This window comes from Malaclemys terrapin, chromosome 17, assembly GCF_027887155.1.
Source record: "Malaclemys terrapin pileata isolate rMalTer1 chromosome 17, rMalTer1.hap1, whole genome shotgun sequence".
NCBI lineage: Eukaryota > Metazoa > Chordata > Testudines > Emydidae > Malaclemys > Malaclemys terrapin.
The window spans coordinates 12,695,645-12,715,405 of NC_071521.1; the positions used below are offsets into that span (position 1 = coordinate 12,695,645).

The 19,761-nt window shown below is 48.9% G+C and overlaps 1 protein-coding gene across 1 annotated transcript in view; it reads right to left on the bottom strand.

Annotated features, from left to right (window-relative positions):
• Positions 1-448: 448 nt before the first annotated feature.
• PTPA (protein phosphatase 2 phosphatase activator) overlaps positions 449-19,761 on the bottom strand; it is a 41,316-nt gene continuing 22,003 nt past the window's right edge. The window contains exons 9-10 of the mRNA XM_054007209.1: positions 12,502-12,609; positions 449-3,661 (exon numbers count right to left, since the gene is read on the bottom strand). Coding sequence (XP_053863184.1) covers positions 3,587-3,661; positions 12,502-12,609 — 183 coding nt within the window. The 3' untranslated portion in view covers positions 449-3,586. The remainder of the gene's footprint in view (positions 3,662-12,501; positions 12,610-19,761) is intronic.

The following is a 19,761-nucleotide window of genomic DNA, read 5'->3' on the forward strand; positions in this document are numbered from 1 at the left end:
CCACAGATTTCAGCTAGACAAAGCTGTTCTCTTGAACCATCCTATAAAGCCATGCTTTACAACTCCACAGCAGGCCAGCCTCACAGGGGAGATGGCTTCAGTTCAGCTCTTACCCTGCCTCAGAATGAACCTGACCTAGCTCAGCTCATGGGAGTTTCGGAATCCCCATGAGGTAGTTGCCTGCAGGGGAGTGGGCCTCCAGGCCTTGCTGGTTGCGTATGTTTTGTAGTAAATTTACACAAAGATCCAATAATGATGCAAACAGAGAAGGCCCAACTACTGAACTGGATGAGACAAATGTATCCTTAAGCACAAGGGCCATTCATTTTTGGTGTGAGCGATCAATGACCGGGATAGAAAGCACCCAAGAGTCAGCGCTGTAGCCATTAGCTTTGGAAGCAGAGCCACCAAATGGCTAACCCCATTCCAACACAGTCGAACACAATCACCAGGTGCAAAACACACAGATTTTTAATTAAAACCACAATATCGGAGAACATGGGGAGGTGGGATGCTCAGGTATTGCTTTTGCAGACCTGGGGGAAGCCAGGTGGTGCTTCAGGTAGCGTGATGCATGCACGTGGAACCACTCAGGGAAAGGGACAAAACCCAAACAGGCCGTCAGTTGAGATCTGACGGGGATCACAGTAATGATCAAGGAATGGAAGCAGCCTATTGCCAGCTTATTGAGGGCAAGTTAAAGGTGGACCAATAGGATTCACACAAACACTAGCTGCTTAAGATTCCAAATCCTTAACAGAATGAGGGTGCAGACTTAGATGGTCCATAAATAAATAATTCCATCTTAGCCCCTCCTTATGTCCCCCATCCAGAGTTATAGGGTGGCCCCAGTAAAGGTTGGTGGCATCACTAAAACCTAATGCAATGTAAGGAATGTACCCTTTTGGTGCTCTATTTTGCACTTTTGTTGCATCTTTCACAAGGATCGGAGACAGCTCTGCAGACATTGAGGTCTCGGCTTTCATTTAGCTTGAATGGGAAGCCTAATTCCCATTAAAATGAAAGGGAATGTGGTGTCCAAATCTCCTAGACAACTTTGACAATCTCAGCCTAAGTCATGCCCAGTCTGCCAGGCAGCTATTATTAGACCTGTTTTACTGCATGGTAGAACATGCCGAAGGTCATGCAATGAGGCAGTAAGGGCAAGATGAGAACCAGGCCTCCTCGGTCTAGAACACTGTGCTCTGGTCCCTGAACTGCATCCTTTTAACTACAGCACCAGAATATAGAATGCTCAGGGGTCCTGACAGGTTAAAGTCTTCCTAAGTCACTTTTCCAGTGGATTTATTTGTAATTTAACTCTACAGAGATATCCTGTTAATGATTTAGGAGTAAAACAGGGATGGATTTTTCACATTTTATTTAAAATGTAAGTTGATAAAGCCGCTACGTAAAAAACCAAAACCAGCAGATTCAGTTCATCTGCAATTGTCCCACGCTGCACTACCTCAGGCCCAAGCACTGGGATAGAGAGGACAGCGGCAGCTTGGCCAGGGTTTGCCTTTTTAGCCCAAGAAACAGATACTGCACCTGAATTTAAATGCATTTCTCATCCCTTCTTCCCCCAGCAGCAGGTCACAAGCTTTACAGAAGGAAGAGGCTCATTCCAGGGGATGCAGCCAAAGAGAAAATTGTGAAAAACCCAATTCCATGAGCAAAATAAACTTTTTCCAATAATTTAATAGCAATCAAGGGGCTCAGATGGAAAAGGTTAGGCAGGCTGGCTGCAGATGACAGAGCGGGAGAAAAACTGGTATTGCACTTGCTAAGAAAGCCAAACAAAAAAGTGCCCCTGCTAGCCCTGCTACACACAGTTGGTGCTAACCCCTGCCACACTCCAACCCAATGTTTATTAATACCCTGGGAGTAATCTTGCCCTCTCGAGCTAGGAACTTAAAAAGAATCTTTGTCAGACCCAAGCGAACATGTAAGATTTACCCTCAAATCCATCCCATCCGTTTTCTGCCATTCCTTTTCTAGCACTGCTAATTACCAAAGGCATGTCTAAGCCCCTCATTTAATCAGAGGTGCCCCTAAGTCTAAGCCACTGGAAGGGAGAGTCTAGAACCACTGTATGAATTAAGTACGCTGAGTAAGCCTTCTAAACAACCTGCCCATCTTGGGAAACACAGAGCATGTCTGGTGCTTTAACGGGGTTTTGGTAAAAATAATTGTACAGTTTGCCCCGGTAGGGTGGCAGCTGTTGCAGGGAATGAGGGAGGTGAAAGACTTTTTTTTAAGAATGCAAAAGGCTGCCCCAGGACATTGACACACATTTTGTTTCCAGCAGTTAAATAATAGATTTAAAGCCAATATACCTGCCCTATGCTGCATTGCCTACAGTAATGTCTACAGTGTGTGGGGATGTGCTACTGAATGGGAAAAATCCCTTATTATAGGGCTGTCACTACAACTTATAATCAAGCAAAAGCAGCCATGATAAATTACACTGAGGACATTAAAGCTGCCCCCATTCTAGTGGCTGCTAAACACTGCCCAGGAAAAGGTGGGTGTAGAGAAGGGAGCCGTGCCCAGCCTCAGCTGAGCCCAGAGTACTGATGGAGAGGGCATGTGTACCTGATGTGGAGTTAGCTACCGAGGGGAGGAAGTAACTGGCTCAGGCTCTGCTAGAACAGTGTCTTGGTAGAGCCATTCCCATATAAATGCAACCAGCTGGTGTCCAAAGCCTTCCCCCGAGCCCATCTCCAGCTCAGCATTCTAGGACCTAGGCTGGCAGGGGTGGGGCTCCCAGCTGGTACCCTGGAGAGGACACGGTGGTGTGAAAGGAAGACTCAAGGAAGTTTGCCAGGGATAGAAGTTGGAGGAGAAAAAGACAAAATTTTCTTACGCAGGCTAGGGGAGAGAGAGCACCCTGGCTTCATGTGACCCACAGGGATTTCCGACCACTTCTCCTACCCCTTGCAGAACACCCTTTGCAAGCAAAGGCAGCAGCAGAGACACTGGGGGCCTCCTGACACCAGGCACATTCACACTCCAGGACCTCTTTTTAAGGTTTTCTTCACAGCCATAACAGCGAGAAATGGCTTTTTTTTTTTTTAAATGGAATCGAAGGCCTGGTCTACACACCTTGGGTTCCTCAAACAAGACAGCAAAAGATTCCAGTGAAACTGTAACCACCCCACCCCCACTACATATCTTCCTCCCCTTCCCAACCCCCTACCTCCAGGGGATAAAAAGCAGAGGTCTTCTTGTAAAGCCATACTAAATGTATCCCCTACCCAAACCCCATTCAAGCCACCCTCACGCCCAGCTCAGTATACGGCAGCCCTTCGAGCCACGAACAGTGTAAGACTGAACGCAGTGGAGGCTAGAAGCCCAGCCCTGGTTTTGTCCCTTTCTAGTCAGCGTGGGGAGCACTTGCATGAGCAGCTGCTCTTGGTCACTTCTTTCATGCAAGGTCGCTAAGTGCTTTGTAACTTTCTCTAGTTGTAAATACAAAGGGATGAATGGGCTGTGGGGCTGGAGAGGTGAGGAGGAGGAAGGGAGGAGGAGGAGGACGAGCGCCGCACTGTTGTCTCCACTGCATCGACTCCTCCCATGGTCTCTAAGATGTGACAGGCTGGATAGGAAGCAGGCTGCCAAACTTAAAGTGCTGGATCACAGGAAACTTCTCCAGGCACTGCGGGAACAGAGAAGAAGAGGTGTAAAACCAGCGTGCTGCAGGCAGGGGATCATCCCCACCAGAAGCAGAGAAAACCAGAGCACATTTCCACTTGAACAAACAACCCAGAGTTAACCCACTTCCAACCTGAGATTGGGGCTCAGGAACCCATGTGGGCAACAAACACAGGGCAGCTCAGCTCTGAGATCCAGAGGGGCTGCGAAGGAAGAGCTAGCTTGAGGACTCTCCCTCAGCTCATTCCAGAGACACCATGGCCTTGATTCTGAGTGCCCATAATACCCCTTGTCCTCCGCTGGACTTCGAGAGCTTAGCCCTTCGGACATTCAGGCCCTGAGTGTCAGTGGAAGCAGAGGAGGGCGATTTACCTCAGTAGCCATGTCTCTATCAATACCTTTAAGTTCACCACCTTGCCACAATAAAGATCCAGGGGCAAAGAACACACGGGGAGTTACAGAAATCTATGTGGGGAAGAGATTTGCCACCTCAGCTCGCTCTGGGATCGGCAGTTCTGGCCTCTTGAATTCAAATGTTTTGCAGAAATGAGTTTCCCACGTTAATTATACATTGTCCAAAACCATATTTCCTTTTTTTTGTTTTGCTTTTAGATCCGTTGCCTTTCAACTGCACAGGCTGAACCCTTATTTTGAGAGACAGACGTATCGACTGACTTTCTCCATCCAATTCATTATTTTATATACCTCTGTTGTGTTCTCTTTTTATCAGTCCCCTAACCACCCAAGTCTTTTCACTCTGTTCTCCCAGAGTGAGCTCTCCATGCCCCTAATCATTTTAGGCACCTCATCTTTGGGCCCTCTGGATAAGGTTTCAGTCGCACTGGGCACCATCTGGAACAATATTTTCTAGCATGTGACCTTTTCTGTTAACACTGATGTAACTCAGGCCACTTGCTAATGGGACGGCCATGGGAAGGAGATGCTGCTCCTCTGAGACCCAGGTGTACAGTACCAACTCCCCCAATGAACATGCAGGGACAGGACGTAAAGGAGTGTGCTTGCTCCCTCCTGCTGTTCCTGAAAGAGAAGGAGGAGCAGAGAAGAACTCCCACAAAGCCAACACAAGGATCTGTCAGGGTCCCATGTTTGCAGTTGCACAAGCAGGGACGGTGGCTCCAACGCAGAGCATACAACCAACCCGTGCACCTCGCAAGAGGCGTTTCCCAAGGGAACAGGCTGTGGTCAGGCCAAACCCAAGTAAAGGCAGGAGGAGAGAGAGTCCGAGGAATGAAAGAAGAACACCTGGAAGGGAAAAGGGTGTGCAAAGCAAACTAGCTGTGAGGTAGGGCTCTCCAGCCAGGCATCACACCTCAGGCCACACAACTGCTTCCTGCGAGCTTGGGAATGAGACAGATGCACAGCCACAATGGGAGTGGAGGAACGTGACCTGCTTCCACACATCTGAAGAGAACAGAAGGAAAGCCAGTGGGTTTAATCCAAAGCAGGGCGCATGGCCGAGAGTGGGAGCGGGTGAATCTGTGCGCTATTAAAAAAAAAAAAAAGGATTAATTTTGGATACTTTGCCATTGGCAAGGTCAAGTGTCAAGAGGAATGAGCTGGATCAAAGGAAAGGCCTTTGTAGCAGTCTCTCAGCACCTGGCCTTTCCTATGGAGGGGTATGAAGTGGATCCTTGTCACGGCCCAGAGGGGCATGCAAGACTCACATTTGCGTGAGCATCCGTCTCTGCAGTGCATGGCAACAACCGCTGCTGAAGGAGCAATTGCGCTCTGAACTGGGACAGAGAGCGGGGCTGGAGGGCATTCTCCTCTGCTAGGGCACAAGGATCTGGTGCCAACAGAAATGGGCAGCACCATTTAGATTCTAAAATGGCCATTCCCTGCAGAGAGGGAGTAGAATAAATGGAAAAGATTTTCAAAGGGGATCAAGAGGGGTATCCGATCCAGCACAGGGAACCCAGGCTTGTGAAGGGCTCACTCCATTACGGCACAGTGGGATGTGTCACCATCATATCCTGGGGAGTTCTACAGCTTACAGGGCAGCAGGGCTACACCCAGCTCCCTCCGCCCCAGCGAATAGGTCCCTCAACTGCCTCACACCAACACCCGCTGCCAACAAGTGAGGACAATGCTCATGGGGTGAACGTGAACCAGACTGCATGCCAGGTGCGCTCCCAATGCAGAAGGGGCGGCAGCAGGAACCCACCGCACTACACACCACAGACAGGCCAGGAAGCAGCAGAAAGGAGCGCCCACAGAGAGAGAAGGTGCAATCCGCCTGCAGCACTGGAACTGAGCACTTCACTCTGCAGAGGCAGCTGCTGCTGGTGCTATTTTTAGTTGGGCTCTTGTCTTGGCAGCAGGGCCTGGGGACCCTGCCTGTGTGGGTTAGGCTGGTCGTTCTACGATGTTCTCCAGCCTGGTTACCCAGTGGAAGCCATATGCACTGGCATTGAGACAGGGCATGGAAACAACCAATACACCATGTCAACACCTCCCTGAAGCTAGTAACTTGCTCTCCAGAATGTTAGGGCCTGTCTGTCTCAGTGAAGATACTACCTACACTGACGGGAGGAGTTCTCCCCTTGGCAAGGTAACTCCACCTCCCGGAAAGGCAACAGCTGGATTGATGGGAGAATTCTCCCATCGACTAGCCCTGTCTACACTAGGGAGTGGGTCTGCTTTTCACACCCCTGAGCTATGTAGTTATAACCGACCTAATTTCCTTGTGTAGGCCAGGCTGTAGATTCCAAAGAGCCAGCTCTCACTATTATGGCTGTGAATAAAACCTTAAAAAGAGTGAGCAGAGTAAAGCCTGATCTACAAGGTTGCCTTAAACAAGTCATGCACAAGTGGGAAAAATCCACACTCCTGAGCAGCGTAGTTAAGCCGACCTAACCCTGAGCATACAGGGCTAGTCGACAGAAGAATTCTTCTAGTTGCTGCCTCTCGGAGAGGTGGATTACCTATCCCAACGAGAGAAGCCCTACCGTCTGCATAGGTAGTATCTTCACTGACGCGCTACAGCAGAGCAGCTCCAGCGTTTAGGTGTAGAAGTGCCCTTAGAAGAACACTACCACATCCCCCCTGCTCCCCAGTCTGCATACAGGGAGCTCCGAGCAAATTCCTAGCTTGGGTTCCCCCCGCAGGAGATCCTCTCTCCACCAGGAGTTCAATGGAAGAGATTTATGCCACAGCACCAGTCGTTCTCTGGTCAGTTAGAAGAGGGAGCTTTACTCTCTCCTCTCAGCACCAGTAGGCATCAGTCTCCTGAAGTCTTGTTCAATGGAGAACTGAGTGTGGGAAACTGGACAGAGGCAGGAGGGTATTTTTACGCATTAAAAAATAATAATAATAAAACACAGTCTCACCGACCCTTTAGTGTAGGCTCTGACTAACTTTAAAAGGAGGAAGCCATGACGATCTGAGCACTGGTTGCACGGGGCTTAGGCCTTGTTGCGTTGGATGAGTATTCCACTTGGGCTCTAAGTAAAGGTGCACTGAAAGCAACCATTGGGTGGAAGGCCCTGAGGATGAACATTTGTCCTAAACATTCGACAAGCAGCAGTCACACCAACTGACTGCAACACCTGAGACACGATCTTTAGCTCAGGTGAGGCTGAGCTGATGCAGTTGGACATTGTCTCTTTCCAGCGTGGATGGGAAGTCACGAGTTCTGCAGCCTGTCTTAACTCCCTTGCACCCCACAGTGCCTTGTGTTTGGAAGTTTCCCAGAAGAGCCTATTTCCAACAATGAAGCTAAGCACTCCGGAATAGGTCCTTCGGGAATCCCAGAATGGGCTGGTGACAGCAGACACGTTACGTGAACGCTCCAAACAGTGCTGGCAGAAGCAGCGCTCCTGTGACGATGTGCTGAACCATAAGGATAAGCAAGAGAACCACTCCATACACTCGTTGTCCCAGCCATACTTCCCTGGCACACCACAGGCACAGCCATCTCAAGCCTGGTCTACGCTGGAGGATTGGGATGACGAGTCAGGAATGCTGCTCACCACACTGCAGCAGAACCGGAACAATCCCATCATGTGGGAATGTAAATCCAGACACCTTTTCCAGAGGTTCATCTAGATTTTCTGAAACCTCCTCAGAGAGCCCCAGTTCTCCCTGCCCTTCTGCCTAGGGGGCAAACACTTCTGCTGCAGTCATTTCTTTTAAAGCAGTCTTGATTTTGTATTTAAGAGAGAGGCAGGAGTCAGTACCTGCGAGGGGGCCTGGCACTGTGACAGCACACCCTTCCGTGGGCGAGCGGGCCTTTGTCTCCACTAACAGAACTGAAAGATCCATTGCTGGCATGCCGGAAACCAGCAAGCACTTGCATGGCTCCTGGGGGGAAGGACAACAGCTCACCCTCCCCCAGTGCGGAGCACAGACGGGGTTTACAGCCAGAGGCAGGCAGCTGTCATGGTGCTGTCGTCATCGGGGAAGCAGAGGGATTTCTGAGAAGGCCCCCAGGCCTGTGGAATTCCAGCAAGGGCCAGAGGTCAGGCTGCTTCCAGCAGAATTCAACTTCTTCACAATGCACAGAAACCAAAACAAGCTGGAAAGGTTCTGAGACCGGAGGTGGGATACGGCAGGGCTGAATACCTGCTGGGGAAATAGTAACCCTGGAGGAAGCCCCTGCAAATGCTGAGGAGCCTTCAGGGAAGCAGAGCTGGAAAGCTGTGAGAACATGTAAGCGAAGCTGAGCCAGAGGAAGGAGAGAGCAAACTGAAGCCTTAAGACCCGGGTGGGTGGAGCTGAGGTGGCTTCTAGTATCTCCACTGCCCCCAGAGGTTCTACAGGAGATGTGTTGCTGTAGAACTTGGCTCGTTTGGGTTCCTGCTGAACAGATTCCACCACTAAAGCAAAGCATGGGTATTTAGTCCACTACATGCTACTTCTGGCACAGCACCTGGGCCTCAAACATGTGCAAGGTAAACTGAGGAGCTCCACAAGAGGCAGGGACTCCTCCTCCAGCCACCCTGCTGGAAAGCGAGGCCAGCGGTTCAGCAAAGAGACCTCTCCTCCTCCAGCACCAGCAGAAGCAGGATTAGTGTCTCTCCTGCAGCCTTTGCAGATGGGATTGGGACTAGACTAGTCCTGATGGAAAGTATTCCCCATTTGACTGCAGCTGAGAGGGAAAGGACAGGAAATTCAGAGTAGGCTCAGGAGAACACACCACAGCTGCTGCATTAGCCATGCTCCATTCTCTGTCCTTTGATGGAAAAGAGGATAAGAAAAGTCCCTCTCACTTCCAGCCAAAAACTTCATCCATTTAAAAAAGGCAGAAGATACTTTGTTTGCAACCCACTGCCCCATCCACAGGCCTTGTGCACAGAATCCTTGGATCCAGAGAACATATCCCACTCGCAAGGGAATCATTCCTATTTTAGGTTTGCTGCATTCAAGAGTCAGAGAGGTGCAAAGATGAGAAAGATGCAACCAGTTTGCCTTCTAAACGATCCAGATCTTAGATCTTATTCTTGACAGTTGCCCCATATTGTTATGTGGCATCAAATAGTTTTGAGTGGATGGACTTCCATCTTCTCCAGGACAACTGGTAAAGAATGACCCCTTCCCCTTCTTTCTTGCTGGCTCCACTTGCCTGTTAGGATAATGTGGCAGCACTTCAGTGTTTGGATGACATTGGATGCTTCTCACCATCAATCACAGCAGACATATACCTGAGAAGCCGTTAAATAGCTGGAACATTGCTGGCTTGGTGCCTCCATACTGAAGATTGAGTTAATGTAATCTAATCAACAGCAAGAAGCCATGGGGGAAGAAAAAGTCAGTGGCCTTGCTCAGATCTTAGCCAGCCTGAGAGAGCAGTGAGAAAGAGTGAGCGTTCACAAGTGAGAAAGAACAAGAATGCAAATCCCCCCCCAGCTCTGTCAACAGCAGCTGCCTGCCTGGGGGATGAACGAAGATTCAAACCAGCAATTAGGAGCTCTCTTTACCTAAGTATTGTCTGCTATGATTGGCAGCATGGAGAGAGAGAGAGAGAGAGAGAGAGAGGTAGGGATGGCAGAAGGAAGGGTTGGCAAATGCAGTGCTGCTGGGAGGAAATATAAACTTGTTTCAGGGACCAGTAGCTAAGGGCTAAGATTTTCAAGAGTGATTTTAGGTGCCCAACTTGAGACATCTTGAGGGGGCTTGATTTTCAAAGGGTGGAGGCTCACTGCTATCTCAAGGTGCCTCAAGTTGGACACCCAAACTAAAAAATTACTCATCACTTTTGGAAGTTCTTGGCTAAAATTTGCTCAGCCATAGTAAAAAAAACCCCTAAAAATAAAAAGACCAAAACACCCACACCATTATGGCTAAAAGCAATGCCCAGCATCATCTGCTATGCTCCTGTCTGATCTCACAAACGGAGCAGAAACTGCTGGAATCAGTAGCTGAATGGGAGACGTCCAAAGTAGCTAGCAGGAAATGGTGCTGGTGAGTCTGTATCCACACCAAGCGAAGGGCCCATCGTGGCATTCAGAGCGCCCTGTGTGGTGTGAGGGCCTTTTGGAGAAGATGAGATCCTAGCCACTCGTGGTTACTGGAGAGCCAAAAGCACTTTTTAAACAGGAGCATTAACCCTATTGTCCTTGTCAAAAGGTTCATCCTGTCAAAATAAGTCCTGCAAATTTCAACTGTACTCTGCATTTTTCCACTTCTTTCCTAAACTACTGTATCATGATATCGCACACAGGTTAAAAGCTTCTGCATTTCTCCCCAGAGGTGGATGCATCTCTCTAGGCATTTCAAGAGCACCCATTAGCATTGTATCCAGGTGCCTGTGCGTAGTTTGCATTTCAGTCAGTAACTGTAGGAAGGAAGGAAGGAAGGCACTACACAGATGTAAGATTTAGTATTAATGTTGGTGTCTTGGTCACAGCTCCCAAAGGATGTCAGGGATGAGGATACATTTAGCATACACCCCCCTTGAAATGGCCAGACACCATGACCACTTCCCAGTCTCAAAAAGTGCTTCACAGACAGAGACAGTTCCTTGGCAGTCCTGCGAAAGCAAGAGGTGAAGAGATTTGCTGTAGCCCAGAGGAGGAGTCTGTGTCAGAGGCAGGATTGGACGCAGGCGTTCCAGGCTTACTGAGTCCTGCACTCAGAGCACTAGCCAGGAGTAGTAGCAGTTTGCATATATTTATGATAGGAAAATAGCCCAAAGGCAAGGGCCGGGTTAGGGGTAAACAGCAAGCAAGTCACTCTCACACCTTGGTAGGTTGGAGAACCCCGGTGTGCTTTAATAGTCCTCTTGGAGCCACATCCTCTGCTAGGGTAACCACAGGCTCGGATGGGTCACCCCAGAGAATTTGGCCTCGGGTTTCTTACAGGGCAGAGGCCCCAGCCCCGGGAGCAGGACTGGCACTTGCTGTGGCTCTGGTGTAGACACAGGAGGCAGCACAAAGCCGCTGAGCTGAAGGAGCCAGAGAAGCAAGGGAGCAGTGTGTGTGTGGGGGCATTACCCCACTGCCTGGCGATCCCAGCTCTTCAGAGGAAAGCTGAGCTGCAGCCGGAAGGAGCCAACATGGTCCCTGGGAGTGACGCCTCACAGATTAGAGAGGTATGTGGGCTGGAACCTAAACACAGGATGTGAAGCTCAGAGGAAGGGAAGGGGGAGGGGAGAAGGGAAGGGAGAGAGTGGAGGAGGATAGGCACAGTTAACCCTTTCATGCACTCGCACTGAGTGGTGCTGCTTAGTCAAGACTCTGCCTTATCTCCTGGTGATAGGGGCATGGCCTGCTTTGGACCTGAGAGCACCGAGGAGGATATTAACCCCTTCAAATCCTACACGTGGGGAGCGATGGTGCCTCCAGTGCCAGGCAGCTACACTGTACAGAGTGCCACACAGGAAGGGAAGGGCACTAGCTCATGGCATCCCGCCGTCTTCTAACCCTGCACAGGCCCATGACCAGAACCCTGCCGCTGAGCCATGCCAATGTGCTTCCCCAGCAGCAGAACAGTTCCTTCGGCCTACAGCTCCCCCGTCCTTCCCTCGGAGGCGCAATATAGGTGGAAGTGCCTGTCCAGCTTCCTTAAGTGCCGCAAGAGGTGTACATGTAGGTGGGGGGGAAGGAGAGAGATGTTACAGCCACAGCTGCCCAATCCCCCAGGTCAAGGTTTACAGAGCAAGTCTCATGGGCTGACCGCACAGTGGAGCAACAGGGCTGAGGGGAAGGCAGGCTGCGGCTGTGGCCTTGTCTACACACCAAAGCTGCATTGATTTAACTGATTTGGTGTCTGACAATGTGGGCAAGCTGCAATCAAGAGCAGACACTCAGATGGGTTCAGGAGTCTCCACAGGGCGGGTGGGCAACTGATCTAGTTCAGTTTGGGCAATTCCTGGGTATGGATCAGCAGTACATTTGCTTCAAGCAACAGCTCTTAATCAGGACACCTAGAATTAGCACGAGAGAAAAAGAGAGAGATGAACAAAGGCGAACATCATCTAAAGACTGAGGTAAGTGTGTTAGCTTTGGGGGAAGCTCAGAGGTAGTCCAGGCCCAGCCTCTCAGAAGAGATGTTATATGTATCAGTGTACAGTATGTATGGGAGGAGCTTGCCACAGGCTCTAGATCCAGACTCTCCCACCAGGGGGCACTATGGGAAGCAGCATAGGAGGGTGGTGCTGTACGCAAGCCTTAGCCTCTTGGCGCAAAAAGTCAGTGGATGATTGCTGGCTCTGTAGGAGCTCTGAGGTGCCCTGCACCCAGCTTGAAGGAGGTGCTGTGTAGGAAGAGATGCACTAGCAGAAGAACAGAAGAGCCAATCTGAAAGGTTGCTGTGCCCTGCAAGGCAGGAGTTGCATGCCGGATCAGGTGAGACCACACTCATCTCTCCTTCCCCTTCACTCACCTCTGCCTTGTACATGCGGATGAGACCCTGGTTCACTTTGGACCAGGAAGGTACAGCGCTGATGTTCCACAGCTGGTTGGAGTGTTCAGCGAAAGGGCCAGTCTTCATCTAAAACACAGAGGAAGAGAGCTAAGGGAGCCGCGCCAACAGGGAAGTTTGTGCACCATCCCAGTGACTCACAGTCACGCTCACTTCAACAAACATTCCTGCTAGGCTGTGTGACGCAAGCACCATCCATGTCACCGCGCCCTCCCCTCCTTCCTTCCACATGCCCTCCTGCAGCAGCACTACCACCCAAGGAGAGGGGTATCCCAGCCCCCTACACCCTGAAAGCGTTAAGCATTTTCTGCCCCACATTCTAGTCTAATCACATTTTTTCCTTCTCCTTGTATGAATTCATTAAAGAACAAACAGTCCAGCTCAGCGCTGCTCCCATTCTACCCAGAAACCTCCCCATGCAACACTGCTGCTGGGCTTTCCAAGAAAATGACTCATTCTCCATTCAGATCAACAACCAGCAGCAGCCACCACCACCGCCAACCGTGAATACAGAGGGCAACGCAGGTTGGCAGCAGTTCTTGCGCTTGGATCCAAACCCTGCGCCTGCCATGAGCAGAGATGGGCTACAGGGGGTCTAGCAGTTCTTTCAAGTTCCTGCAGTTCACGTTGCTGGTGAAGCTGCAAGGCTCCACCTTACAATAGACGCAGCAAACGGGCAATGGATTTAATTTTTTTTTTTAACATAGTGTTTAATCATTGATGCTAGCTTCTTTCCAGAGATAGATTTTGGGGGGTGGGGTTAGGAGGAGCTAAACTCGGAGACAGCTGCCTCTAGATTATCCTATTGTTTGCCACTCTCCACCAACTAAACAGACCCTTAGGGAGAAAAAAAATAATGCAGCCAATCTGACTGAGCGAAATTCTCATGACTTCATAAACCACAAGGCCAAAGCTCAGGCTAAAAAGGATCATGGGGAAATAAGAGTCTTTTTGACTATCATGATAGGAGCACCCTGGGTCTTCCATAACTAACCTCCTCCCCCCCCCCCCCCCCCCCCGACACACACACACAGCAACCAGGGAAAAGCGTTTATGCTTTTGAAGCTGCCTGCTGGAAAAAAGCTGATCAATCCATTTGTGAGAAACTGCTGCCCTTCTGCAGAGGCAAAGTGGCAGCAATTTACAAGGAAGAAGAGGGAAAAAAAAAAAAAAAAAAAAAAAAATCACTCAGAGGACAACATTTAGACTCCATTGACCTCAGGGCTGAAGCATTGTGGGTAACGGTTCTGTAGTTCTGTCTGCTCTGAACAGCTGCGATGAGAACACAGATGAATTTCTGCTTCCTCTTTGCAGTTCTTCTGAGCTGGGGAATGACTGATGAGCCACTAAACCGTTCCTGCTCCCCTTCGTTTTGTGTGTGCGCGCACATGTTTTCCTTGCAGATACAAGATGAAACACACACAAAATTAAATGGAACTGGTGTGTTATTAAGCACAAAGCTTTGGCATCCCATCATGACCAGTGGGTGACTGAGAAGATGGTGCACGTCAGGGGGTTATACTGACGAGGTTTGGCACAGTCCAGCTGACATGCCCCAAGTCTCATGTGCTCGAGATGCACTGCAAGGCAGGTTTTAAAAGCATCTCTCCCTTTATGGAAGATTCTGCTGCATGCATTTCAGCAACAAGCCTCATTCTGTTCTCCAGTCCCTCCTTCGTTCAGATTGGCACAGCCCTGATCAACCCCTTTGGCTTTGCTCCTGGCCAGAAAGAGTTAAGGCAGATGGGAAGCTCTGAAAAAGCCGGTTAGGATGGCCAGACCCACGTTCAAGCCATACAGGATTTGGGCGCTTGGAGCACCTGACACATCTGTGACCGCGGCCTTCCTAACCCGTGTCCGCTCCAGCAGAAGACTTTGCTATTGTTTCAAACTGGGGAGGGAGGGCAGAGAAGGAGAAAAAAAAAATTAGCTCATTTTAGCCACAAAGGGAGAAGAGAGAGAAAACGAGCGAGCTGGAGAGAGCGAGAGAGACAGCAAGAGCGCTGCAGTCCCGCAGTGACCCCAGGGGAATGTAGTGAGTCAGAGCAGCCATATTGAGCAGGAAATTACTCACAGACGCTGCGTTCCTGCCTCTCTGTTCCCAAGAGAATCAGCCTTTTGTAAATGGTTCCTCTGTCAGTAACTGGAGGGGGAGGGGGGGACGGCTCTGTGCAGTGCCTTCCTGTCAGTTCCTTCCCTTCCAGCTGAAACCTGAGCCCTCCCTTCCCAAACCTCCAAATTTAGAAGCCAGATTGAAACTGAAATTCTTCATTGCCTGCCCTTGGCTCTTAAAGGAACACAGTCCTATTTTGTTCAGGCTTCAGCCCTCTGCACAGTTCAGCACACACACAATGCTTGGGCTTTTCCCCTATATATACACACACCGCAGTCCTACAGATTATACTGGAGATCTGACAAGGGACCAGCTTTATCTTTGTCTCTTGCAGAGGGCTCTGCATACTGTAGGCACCAGATAACTAACAGCATCGGAGAGACAAGGTGGGTGAGGTAATCTCTTCTATTGGACCAACTTCTGTTGGGGAGAGAGACAAGCTTTGGAGTCACACACAGCCCTTCTTCAGGTCTACGTGGCTCAAAAGCTTGTGTCTCTCACCAACAGAAATAAAAGAGATTACCTCCCCCCCACCCCTTGCCTCTAATATCCTGGGACAGACACAACTACAACTACACTGCATACAACACCATTCAACAAAGCACCCAGAGATATCGCAGCTCACCAGTGATTGGGGGGGGGGGGGGGAGATTATGCAACAGCAGATTATTTCTTCTGAAGGGTTTTTTGGTTGAGGAGAGGTGGGGGTGATGTTCTGATACTTGCTTTTTGCCATTCTCTTTTTAAACACTGCTGTTTGAACATGGAAGTTAAAACCAGAGAACGAGCCAGTCCTACAGGCCTGATTCAGTAGTAGCGATACAACGTTGCTGTGGCACATTTCACCCACTGTTACATACATGAATAAAGTCTCACATTTTCCCACCTAGCACATCAGTGTTAATTCCATTTTACAGACAGGAAAACTGAGGCACAGATTTGTTCAGTTCATACTCTTTACATTGCAGCGGCACTTAGAGTTCCCTTGTCCTAGGCACTGTAGGAACACATAAAAAGAAACAGACCCTGCGCAGAAGATCCTGCAATCATTTTAAATTACTTGCCCTCGGTCACAGAGCCGGGCGGAGTGCGGGGAGGGAAATCCAGGATTCCTGACTCTCAGTCCCCTGCTCTAACCACTACACAACACTCTACTTCCCTTTACACACAGGGAACTCTTATTGAGGGACCAAAGCCATTTAGGAACCATCTTTCAAAGTCATCCTATAATTAGTTAACTTATGTAACATTTGCTGCAATACTCATATAGGTTACAGGGAGCATTAAAGAAGAGTTTTAGTGGATTCAGATCAGACATTGTGTTACTGTTACTTTAACAGTTTGAGGTTTAATACACACACAAAAACAATGTAGTCTAGTATCTATATTACTGAAACATCACATACAGGCAAAGGAATAAAGAACTCAAAGAAAATACTGTATTTAAAAAAAAAAAAACACACCACTGTAGTTGCTATTTTTTGAATGGTTCAAAAGCAAGGAATGATCCGATACCTATAAAATGCACTCAGTTTAGGCTATATGTGTATGTAATGTTATTAAGGGAAAGCAGGCTTTCAATCAAGGGGATTTGAAGAAAAAAAAAAAAAGCATTAAAGTAAGTTTTAAAACCTTTTTCCCTGTTATTTTGCCATGATATTTGTTGTTTGTTCAGCTTGTTGATTTAATGGACAGAAAGCTGGTATTAAAAGCTGTTATAGCTCCACCTAGTGGCAGTAGCAACCTCTCTCCATGAAACGAAACAATTACATTTCAAAAGATAAATCTGTTTGAAACAATATTTATGATAAAATATGGTTAAAATATCCCATGTTTGATAATTCAGCTTGTCCCAAGTCTTTTATCTGCTCACCCAACAAGAACCCAGAGCAGCTTTATGTGCCACTAGGTGGCGCTATAGCAGCTAGACATGGTACTTTTAAAAATCCAGATTCCACCAGCTCCAATGAAATTTGTGGGACAAATATTTATTTATTTATTTAACAAGAGCCAGAAAAAGCTAATTTTTGCAAGGGAAAAAAATGACTAAAGAAGTTTTAAAAATCCACTTCAACCTATCAAGTGTCATCTATATTTTGCTTATAGTTTTTTTATACCTGTGCACAGAAATGCATATTTGTAATATACCCTCAATACAGGAACAAGTTACACATCCCAAAATTAAAATAAATCTTATGTTGGACCAACTTCTGCCGGAGAAAGACAAACTTTCAAGGTTACACAGAGCTCTTGAGGACCTGAAGACCACCTCTGTATGAGCTCAAAAGCTTGTCTCTTTCACCAACAGAAGTTGGTCCAATAAAAGATATTACCTCACTCACCTTGTCTCTCTAATATTCTAGGACCAACACAGCTACAACAACACTGTAAACAATAAATCTTACAGCATCTTGGCTTCAGCTTTCACTGAGCAGGAAGCACAAATAGATCCGCCCCAGACACAATTTTTTTTTTTCTTTGGCATTATATAGTCGCATGTTCTCAATGATATTTGGTTTCCATTAGGTTATTTTTAAACTGCAAATCAAGGGTTAAATCCCAAGAGATGCTAAGCACCAGCAGCATCTGCTGGAATCAGTGGGAGTTCCAAGGGCCCAGCACCTCTCGGGATTTGGTTCAAAGGGAGCTATATGCCACTTTTAAGAATTCACTATACTGTTGATTATAGTGGGGTGGGTGTCATATCACGCGAACCTGTCTGTTTGATCACTAATTTAGCAAGAGGAGATAGAGAAAAAGGGGGCATAGAGGCATAGAATAGCAAGAAAAGAGTGGCACTGCATGCATAAAAATTGTGTCAGCCTCTATTTCTAGCAGGTTACCAGAAAAGCGATTGCTAACAGGAGTAGAGTGCACAGTCTTTGCTCTCCCCACCGAGACTTCATGGGAATGAGCACCGTAGACATGTCCAGCTTAGACTATTTGCAGTATTGTAGCCATGTTGGTTCCAGGATATTAGAGAAACAAAGTAGGTGAGGTAATATCTTTTATTGGACCAACTTCTGTTGGTGAAACATACAAGCTTTCAAGCTTCATAGAGCTCTCTTGCAGGTCCTTACTCCTGGGGGAATTCTGCGCCACTGCACGTGCACAGAATTCATGTCCCCTGCAGATTTCTTTGCTTCCCCGCAGAAAAATGACTTTCTGATAGGGAAGCAAAGGGAAGCTGAATCACCCCATAGCTGCGCAGGTACATTGTTTCGGGCACCCAGAGCAGCTGGCAGAGAGATAAATCAGTGCAGGGCTGGAGACACTCCAGTCAGTGGCTTCTTCCCTGCAAAGAGTGTCAGACCCACCTCCAGAAACCTCCCCCAGCTGCAGAAGAGCTCAGCATCTTCCCCTGCTTCCTGTCCCCATCACTCCTCAGCTGTGGGGGGGAAGGGTTACTGTACGGGGAATTGCTCCTCCGTCCGCCCAACCCCCATGCATCTGGACCTCCGATACCCAGAGACCCCTGCCAAGCCTCACCCCGTATGGCCTGAACCCCCCAGCCCTCCATACCTCAACCCCACCCTACTGAACCTCAATCCCTATATTTGGAGCCCCCTGCACCCAGAACCCCTGCCTCCAAACCACCCTCCACTGAGCTCCTTGCACTCAAACCCCCACCCTGACAAGCCCCACCCTGAGCCCCCTCATCCAGACCCCCATACCATTGACTCCCAACTAGCTGCACCCAGACCTCCACCCCACCAAGCCCCACTCCCCCAGCTGCACCCAGACCCCCCTGATGAGATCCCCACACCCAGACCCCTCTACTGAACCCCAACCACCTTCACCTGGAATCCCTTGCAGAGTCCCATTGCCCCTGCACCTGGAACCCCTGCAATGAGCCTCTGTGCATCCAGATTCCCCCCACACCTAAATCCCCCGCTGAGCTGCCTTCACACAGATTGTCCCACACAGAATCCTCTCACCTGACACCCGGATGCCCCCAACACTGAGCCCCTCCACACTTGGATCCTGCCTAGTTGAACCTGCCTGCCCCACACCTGGTGTGCCTGGGGCAGAAGGGCAGGGCCCTATGGTGTTTCTGGGGCAGGCCCAGACCTTGTGCTGTGTCAGGGTTGGATACAACCTCACCACTGAGTCCATGTCCTAGGGTGGGAGTGGGGAGGCTGCAGGGTGGTCTCCCACCTTTGTGCAGCCAGTGACCTATGGTCCCCACTGCCATGCTGGAGCCTCTGCATTTATTTATTGACAAATACAACTTGCAGAATTTTAAAATCTTGTGCGCAGAATTTTTAATTTTTTGGCACAGAATTTTTAAATTTTTGGCACAGAATTCACTCAGGAGTAGCAGGTCTAACACTCTGGTTACCTTCCCCAGATCTGAAGAAGAGGTCTGTGAAGCTCAAAAGCTGGTACCTTTCTACCAAGAGAAGTTGGTCCAATAAAAGCTACTACCTCACCTACCTTCTCTCAGCCTAGTCAGACAAGCCACTCACACCATGTGGCTGCAGACAGGAGGCAGTAAGCACCATTGTTTAGAAACAGTGCCCTCTAGTGAAGATACACTGGATGTTACCATAGAGGGGCTTTGCCAAACCTTTTGCCAGCATTATTTCCCCCATCCCAAGATTCCATGATACACTTTAATGAGGACATGGTTCTGGACGCGTTACCAGCGAGGGACATCTCCCCTCACTAGCTCACAAGAATGGATATTTAATAAGTATCTTTTACCACAGAGAACCAATGGCCAGGCTGAGATTTGGAGCAACCCAGGCTCTGTGGTGGGTTAGGGGCACACACAGGTGACCCAGATGCACTATGGCCCTGCCAAAAGGCTTATTGCTGAGAGAGGGATAGCTTGGAGTACCAGGCACAAGGACCTGACTGAACAAGGAACACCAGCCATTTCTCACACACGTGTTCTGAAATCACATACCCCTTGTCTTATCCAAAAAGGTGTCCAAGGCGATCTATCTGCTTTATTTACCACCCCTGGCAAACCCCACTAAATCACCCATATCTACCTCCCATCCAGCTTCATCACATTCACTCTCAACATCCCTGCCGAACTCATTCAAGAGGAGAGTCAGGGGCTTGTACAAAGGCTCAGCCACATGTTCCACAAAGATGAA